The following is an 8720-nucleotide window of genomic DNA, read 5'->3' as shown; positions in this document are numbered from 1 at the left end:
AGCTGTAGCCAACCGGCTGCGTTGCCGCCGGTCCATATGTATGTGCTGGGACGTGTGCGGAGAAGTTACGCCGAACGTTATTGTTGCTAGTGGGATTCCGTAAAAACCTTCGCAGTAAGATCAAGTCTGAGTCACCCACGTCCTCTTGAGGAGCAGCCAGCGAAGACGCCTCCGCTGTGGTGGTGCGCCTCGGGCGCTAGTGACTACATTGGTTTGATACCGGCACTCATACTTGAAATTAATTGTGTAGCGTAGTGCGAACATTTCTACGTCGACGGCCGTGCAATGTTCATAAAACCGTTCAAAATCAAGTCCAACGTTCGATTGAGGAACACCGACCGGTGGGGCTCTTTTTGTACCCTGTTTGTCGTTGTGTTCTGTTGTTAGTTCCTGTACCGACAATTGCAGCGAGCTGCCTTTCACCTCAATTTTCGCTCATTTGAGGGCTCGGTGCGCGACAGCGCGATTAATCTAGGATATCAAGTTCAGATGCCTCAGTAACATAAATGGGGGCGTGCGATTGCTTGAAGTGGTGACCTCGGAATAGCGCTTCTTGCTACTTCGTCGTGCAACCTAACCTAATATGTGTGCTATGCTTCTCTACGATGCCTAGCGTGCGGAGTCTTGTAGTCACGTATGTATACACGCCACCCACTGAATGTGTTGTCCACACTGACCCAAGTACGAGGCTTTGCCATCCAAGTTTCATACGTATGAATGCTGTAGCGGATGGCTTTTCCTGGCAGAATTCGTGGAAGCTTGATTCGACGTAATGCACTGCCGCTGAGAGGTGGAAACCAAGCTACTAAGCTAGCCCAGCTCTGTAAGGCATTCTGTTGCTTGTAGCCATGCGCCGTGTGCATACTGCCGCGTCTGACTACATTATGCTCTCTGTTGTACGGCAAGGCACTGCATTTATAGGGAAGGCATCCAGGAAGTGAAGATTTCCGACAAAAGCTCCGAGGATGTCACTGTAATGCTTTCTGGGCTGTCCTGAGCACACCTGTACAGCTGCTTCGTGGTACTAGTGACAGTAATCCATGCGCAACAACCCCTGGAAATTATGTTCTTTGTTTTGCCCCTACGGAGAGATTCATATATCATATGCTATGGCGTAAAAAAAAAAGCACAAACTTTACATGGGAGACAGACAAGCGCTAGCTCGTAACAAAGCTTTATTGTAATCAACACACGTATACACTGCATATATATAACAGGTCCGTTCAACTTGCCTTCACCACTGTGAACCAGTTCACGGCGGGGCACGAGAAGATGAGGAATTGTGTGACTCAAGTACAGTGGTACAGGCACAACACTACACTAGCAGCAAATGGCGAGGTGCCTATAAGATGCCGGCAGTACGCATCGTGCACTTAATGCGCACCGCCCGCACCAGTTTGAGAGTTCGCAAACAACACACATGGTCAGTTTCCGAGGTCTAGACACACTGCACGTTGCATAGATGCGGCATTTGTAAACAAGTTGATTTTCACTTGTGCCCATGTACCGCGTTGTCCACTGTGCTGCAGCGTCACGCTGGTGCGTCGGCACCATCAACTAGGGTGGCGCAGAAAAATTTTGAACCAGTCCTGCACCTTTTTAACGGCATTACATGGTTCAGATGATACCACTGCAGCCATACTAAAATGAACGAGAGGGTGCAGCACTTCATAAACTGGTTCAAATGATGCGGGTGAATTGAACGAACCTAGTGATTTGTTATTGTCTTTTGCTCTTGTTTCTTCTTCCCTATCTGATCTATTATTGGCCCTTTTTTTTCTTCTTCTTCAAGCGTGTGCAGTGTAGCGAACAGAGCACATGCTTGGTTAACCTCCTTGCGTTTCTGTCTTGTACCATGCAAAGTTAGCACTTTCTTATACCGCCATACTAGAATAAACCAACTCACCCAACAGCACATTTCATTAATCCACAAAACGACGTGGTGTCGATGTGTGTCATGGGCCACTGTCGCATTCTAACATAAGCTCCTCTTGATTGCTGCAGCAAGCGCCTTCGTTCCCAACTGGAGTCCCAGTACCCTCACCTGAGCGCGAGTCAGCTGGATGAGCTGTGCCCCGTCGGACGAGGTGGGGAGCTGTTCCAGCTGCGTCTGTTGTGCCACGGAGGCGAGTCCGTGGTGGCCTACAGCCTGGACTCGGAGCCCCTGTTCTTCGAGCATGACGGGGGCCGCCTGGTGCCCAGCCTGTACACTCTGTGGCGCCAGCCGTCCCTGCTGCCTTATGTCTGCACGTGGAAGCCCGTGATTGAGCGGCTAGCAGGTGAGCATGGAGGCATGCATGTGAGCACCTCACTGCTGCAGTGGATTCCATATTGGGCTGTCTACATCACTTTCACATGGTAGTGTTGTTCGTTCAAGCTGGGAGTTGCAACAGTCATGACTCAATAACAATCTGCTACTCCTGACACTTCGTGTGCACCTAGCCTGAAAACTGAACAGCAGTGGTAGAGGCAGAGTGCGGTGCAACTAATGACTCGCTAACAAACATGTCTTTATAACCTAGTGTTAGGAACATTAAGTACACCTCATGACACAGGTCACTTTGTTGTTACCATGCACCTTAACACTCAAAATTATGACCAGTACTAAGCAGTACTTACTATTTTGTTAAACAGGTCATCCTGTTTGAGGCACAAATACTGCACATGTGTTCTATTGTACCAGCAGAGGCGTCAGTTACAGTCTGGTGGGGGGCAGGGATGCGCTGCTGGCATTCCCCAAACTCTTCCACGTGGGGGGGGGGAGGCACCTCGCCACCCTTGGGCCGCATACATTTGGATTTTTAATTAGTGGCTCCCCTTTGTTCTAGGCATGTAGTGTACTGCTGGAATTAACAGTTGGGAAACAAACTTCAAGATATTGATCACAGCGATGAGAGATTTATGTTGTGTGCTTCCAGCATAAGGAAGTATGGTACAATGGAAGAGAAGCTACAGGACAAGTGCTGAACCATCAACTACATCATTTTTTGTCATAGCAACAAATATAGACCAGAAACCACAAAACAATGAACAAAAACTACACAAGTGCACATTTGTTACAATCGCCACCCTAATAACAAAAAATTATTTAGTTGATGGTTCAGCACTTGTCCTTTAGCTTCTCTTCTGTTGTTCCATCCTTTCTTGTGTTGTTGAAATGAATGTATAACAACTAGCCCACATCTCGACACCTCTGCATTTGTGTACCTCACTTGTGCATAAACGAAAGGAGAGAAATTTAAGGGCTCCTTTTTTCTTTGTTAGACACAGCCTTAATGAGAACCAACAGACAATAAAGCCAAGGAAAGTATAGGGGATGGTATTTGTAGTAATTAGGATATAAATGTCAAGGTATTAAGTGGATGAAAAGGCAACTTGCCACCAGCAGTTGCAGACTTTGGCCACTTGAGAAGGTTCTTCGTTGACAGAAGCCACTAAACGTTGCAGCTGCTGATGATAATAACAAGACTATGCATTGCCCTCTCGTGGAGGCAGAAGATACCACAGTGATGTTTTAGTAGACTTTTCACGTTTTTTTTTCATAATTTCGTAAGTGAGGTCGAAATTCGCACATTTTATGGGAAACTTAGAAGAGTTGGCAGGTATGATTAAGTGTGAATTTAAGCCCGAGAGCGTTAGCTATATCCGATAAAGTAGATGGGAGGATGACCGCCGCCGTAGCTCAATCGGGTGAGCATCGGACGGAAAGGTTGCAGGTTCGGTCCCTGCCAGTGGCAAGTTGCCTTTTCATCCACTGTAATACCTTGACATTTATATTCTAATCACTACAAATAACGTCCCCTATACTTTCTTTGGCTTGATTGTCTGTACAACAGCTAAGTCACTGCAACAGTAAATAGACCTTTTTCAAGCAATCCCAGAACCCTCTGCGGGCGCGCGCAGCACTATGGGAAAAGTGTGTGCAGCGAGCCAGCCGGCTGTTCTGTCACTCGCTGCTCGTTGGCGCCACGGGAGCACCAAACGAAAAAAACGCGTCACCGCTGGTTGACTATTATTAAATCCTAAATACACTACACATGCATGTATCTCTACGCATGAAATGCAAAAGGAATGATGCAGTCAGTGTGGGTATTACCGAGCAGATGTATGCCGGATATAGCATTTAAGCGGCACACGAGTTATCACGTGCCGATACATGCAGTCAAAACGTGCTTTCGTGAGCGACGTGAGCTGGAACATCGAAATCGTATTTATTCAATGATTACTTGTTCACAAGCCGCTATGGCATTTAATGCCATAGCGGCTCGTGATCGTGTTTAACCAAACTGTAGAGAGGTGTTACAGTGTTCAGGTATACAGATGATTATTTGATTTTAATTGACAAGTCACGCCCTGTACAAAGAAGTGAGCACGATCTAAATGTGTTTAAAGAAAAAGGGATGGTACTAGAATTCACTTGCGATATGTCTTGCTCTGATAATTTGCAGTTTCTTGATACATGCTTTTAAGTTTCAATGTGTCGGCGCAATTTCGCATCGGCGCATTCGAATATTGTTAAATGAGGAATTGTGATGTCATGGTCTCATAGTTACGCACGGCATTGGATAAAAACTTGCGCACATGAGATGAGCATAGTTTCCAGCTGCAAAGTGATCACAGAGGCGGGATATCCTGCATATCAATGTATGGTTTGCGAAAATCGGTTCGCATGGCAAAGAAAGATTAATACGGACGTCCTCCATCCGTGAATAATGAAGAAACTAGAAATATTGCAGTTATTCCACATATGTATGAGGAGTCGCATGGCCTGAAGAACGTAGGGAAGCGATGTGGGAGTGAAGGTTGTGTTTGATGCCCCAAATAAGCTTAGTCGCATTAACTTCGCAGAGGTCTGTAGTGGGCAAAGAAAAATGCGGTCAGAGGCATGCCAATTGTTTTGTCAGTTGTGTAGGAGTTAAGCGCAAATTTTTATTTCTTGCGTCCACATGTACATCGGCCAGACTGGTCGATGTAGTAACACGCGCCTCAGCGAGCATCGGAATTCATTGAATGAAGCTGTCTCATCTCGCATCGCTATGTCAGTCATGAAAATGTAATCCCATCTTCGAAAGCGCAGTAATTTTGTATACCATCAACCTAATCAGACAACACGAGAAATTTTGGAGGCATATCATGTCAAAAATAACGCCACACTGTGTGTCAGTCAACCTTCTCAGTCGTTACAAGACAAGGAATTCAACTTTATTAATCAACTGTAAGCATGCACCTTGGTTGTTTGACTTCTGTTGCCTCTCTATAACACGCGCGACGTGCTCTTATTTTTGTATATGTGCTTTTTTTTTCACGCGTGCAATAATCTTTCAGTTTTGTGTGAGCGCTGGTTTGTGCATTTCCTTCCTTGTGCTGCTCCTTTCTTTTTTCACTCTAAGTATTATTCCAACCTGTGGTTATAGCACCAACGAAGGTTAGTAGGCACTTATCGTTCGTTACATGTAGGGTGCGAGCGGCGCAATGAATGTATCTCATTTCCCCAAATGCCGACTACACTTTCTGTATAGTGTACTCTAAATATCAGAAACTGTACTCGTCGACAGCGTCGATGGACGTTGATTTCAAATGCATCCGCGAACTCCTTGTCCGCAAATCATATAGACCGCTCCTGCACTTCATAGGCAACCGAGTTGTATTTTTTTTTTTTCATTTATGCCATAAGACGCACTGGCGCCAAGAAAATAAAAATAAAAAGTGACGCTTCTGAGTCGCTCAACTAGTCCAACAGTGGGACAGACGGAAATCGTCGAGAGGCTGTCGCAGCTAAACACTGAAGTTCGTGATTGAATTGCGCAGTAACATGTGGCACCTTGCCAAATTTATGGTGTCTAAGAAGTCCTCGCATGGCGCAAGCAGAAAGCTACAGCGCGAGGCCCGCGGGCTCGTCGAGGCGGCTGCTGCGGCGTACACACGTTTCCCATGACCCCTTGTGCGCCCGTTGGTGGCCCTCGTGTGCTTGAAAACGGTCTATTGTTGCCCAATTCAGTTTTTGCTGGCTAATCTCTGATGGATTTCGCTTGTGGTTGTGAAAACATGAGCAAGGTTGTCGCTAAAGGTAAATCCCTTAGAAACTTGAAGGGGGTTGGCTAACACCACCCCCCCTCTCCGCTCTGACGTTTTACTAATTTACATGTCACCAGGCTCTTGACTTCTGATAAAAACATTGAAATCTCCTTCACTTGTGGCAGGTGGTGCAGACTTCATGGCACCGGGGCTGGCCGGCTACAGCGAGCGCCTTTCCGAGGCTCGTTTGGGTGACGCGGTGGCGGTCCGAGTGGCCGGAGCGGGCAGGGCCGCCGTGGCCGTGGGGCACCTCCTGCAGAGCCCCAAGGCCCTGGCGGCCGAGCAGCGGGCTGGCAAGGCCATCGCCATCGCGCACGTCCTGGGGGACCAGCTGTGGGCGCACGGTGGCAAGAGGCCGCTGCCCCAGATCGACGGTGACAGTTGTGGCGAAGAAGAGGACGAGGAGAACCAGCAGCCAGAGGTGAGCGCTTCCCGTCATTTGAGGAATGCATGCTATCCATCCCCAACCTCCTCCTCCTTGTTGAATTTCACAGATTGGCATATGTGCATAAGAACACGTGAATAACGATTCACCAGTTGTGGTTACAATGAAAAATAAAGACAGTTGCATGTTACGCAACCTAGCAGTTCATCCAGGGATACTAAAGAGAAAGACATGTTTGCACCCTTCGAAGCCTGTCTTATCCCCAAACAGTAGTTCTTATCTTGTGTGCCTTTTTTATGCAGTATTTTCACGTCACAAACTGCTTGCATGTTGTAGATGCTACATGTTGCTCTTGGCAAGTAAATATCGAGTGCAGAGTTTTAAAAAAAAAAAGTGAATGCTAGCTACATCCAGTTGTCATTTGAGTACAAGATATGCCAAAAAGGGTATAAACATTTTTTTTTAATGGTGAATCAGTATGTGGTGAGTAACTATGGAACGTAGAAAAAGACGCACGACAGTGAGACCTTTATTTACTGCAAAGATTCGGTGTGTGTGATCTCAGTGAATTCTGGTTCTTGCAGTCCCAAGAAACGGACAGCCAAGCCGCAGTACCTGAAGAGAACTCTTCCGCGGTCGACGAAGAGCAGTGTCCGCCTGCGGAGAAGCCAGCAACGGCGGAAGCGCAGCCGGAGCCTTCGGTGGATTCCAAGGAAGAACAGCAGGTTGAAGAGACGGTCAGTATGGATCCTTCTACGCGTGGATTTTCTTGTGAACTTTGTGTCAGACTAAAAGAGCAGATGAAGAACTTGCATGCACTGTCGCGTAGCGTTTTTTTTTTTACTTCTTTGCATGTTGTGGCTACATCACAATTTCACTTGGAGCGATCTGGAAGAGCGCTTGATGCGCCTGTCACCGGTTCCATGCTCTCAATTTCATATAGAACAAGAGACAAAGCAGTGTCACAGTTACTCCATTCCTTGGCGTGCACTTTACTAAGAAGCGAGCAGTCCTCAATGTTATTGATACTGTATACGGTAGAACCTCAGTGAATTGAAATCATTGAAACGGAACTGCCTTTAACTTGGTTGGTTGTGTATTTGGGTGCTGCACCTCCGTACATCTCTTGGTAAACAAAATTCCTGTTAAATGGAAAATATTTCCACACGCATTTGTCGCTTTATTTTGATGTATTCTGGTCTCACCCAAAAATACTGTGAGCAATGCTCGGTGCAGACGGCGCCGCAGTGTTTGGGAAGCTTCGCGATTGTTTGAGATCATTCTGTTAATATTACACGCAGGACGCGAACTGTCAAGCTTCTTTAAGCGCTTACGCGAGCACCAGCGATAACACTGGAAGGTATGATGACTGATGTACAGTCGAACCCGGGTATATCGAACTCGCCAAAAAACGTTTATTAGTTCGATATATGGCATAATTCGATATAGGCCCGCTATAGGATTTAATGACACAAAGGCACATAACAATAAGAAAAGTACTTTATTAATATGGTGGCTTACTTGCGTGCCCGACTTTGGAACAAAATAGTCCTGGATTTTCTTCTGTGTCAACGACTTCGCTGCCTGCGACAGCACGCACGCCTCCACGTTGTCCAACAAGTCAAAGCAGCTGAGGCCGCAACCTTCCACATTCACGCAGTAGCGCCGGACCAACGCAAGTGCACTAATCACTTCGGAGGATGTAGGCAATGGGCCATCGTCAATTTCCTTATTGCTGTCGCTTTGGCTCGTGGTCGGCACGACGTCTGCAACGTAGTCCTCATCTTGTAGCTCACCCATGATGGCGACATCATCGTCCGCACTGACGAACTCGTTGAATGTCGATCCGTCGATAGCTCCCGGGAACTCTGCCAGCTCGCTCCAAACTTCGGTGGAAACAGCTGCGGTGTCTTCATGCTGTCATCGGAATTTGGGGTGTCATCACCAGGCATGCGGAAGCCGGCATGCCTAAAGCAGTTCTGGATCGTCTCCTTCGTGACATCTGCCCACGATTTATGATTTATGATTTCGAGTTTCGCGGCGAACGGCAAATTCTGCCTCTTTGCACAAGCCATGACGACAGCACGCCAATAAAGTTCACAGAGCACCAACAGGCAACACCACCAGCACGGACCACGCTGAATGAGGACTCGAGGAAAACAGGCAGCAGCAGGCACACAAGCATAAAGAAAGAAAAAATGGCGCTCACTTCTACCGCTTCTACCGCCTCCGCGCCTCGGCCTCGGAGAAAGCATGACGG

General features: G+C 47.2%; 1 protein-coding gene across 1 annotated transcript in view; it reads left to right on the top strand.

Moving 5' to 3' along the window:
- The first annotated feature begins 53 nt into the window (after window positions 1-53).
- Window positions 54-8720, top strand: part of LOC119405938 (eukaryotic translation initiation factor 2D) — a 28406-nt gene continuing 19739 nt past the window's right edge. Inside the window, exons 1-4 of the mRNA XM_037672763.2 lie at window positions 54-341; window positions 2005-2279; window positions 6201-6496; window positions 7045-7197. Of these exons, the coding sequence (XP_037528691.1) occupies window positions 286-341; window positions 2005-2279; window positions 6201-6496; window positions 7045-7197 (780 nt within the window). The 5' untranslated portion in view covers window positions 54-285. The remainder of the gene's footprint in view (window positions 342-2004; window positions 2280-6200; window positions 6497-7044; window positions 7198-8720) is intronic.

The sequence above is a fragment of the Rhipicephalus sanguineus genome, chromosome 9 (assembly GCF_013339695.2).
Source record: "Rhipicephalus sanguineus isolate Rsan-2018 chromosome 9, BIME_Rsan_1.4, whole genome shotgun sequence".
Lineage (NCBI taxonomy): Eukaryota > Metazoa > Arthropoda > Arachnida > Ixodida > Ixodidae > Rhipicephalus > Rhipicephalus sanguineus.
This window is presented reverse-complemented; position numbering and strand designations above follow the sequence as displayed.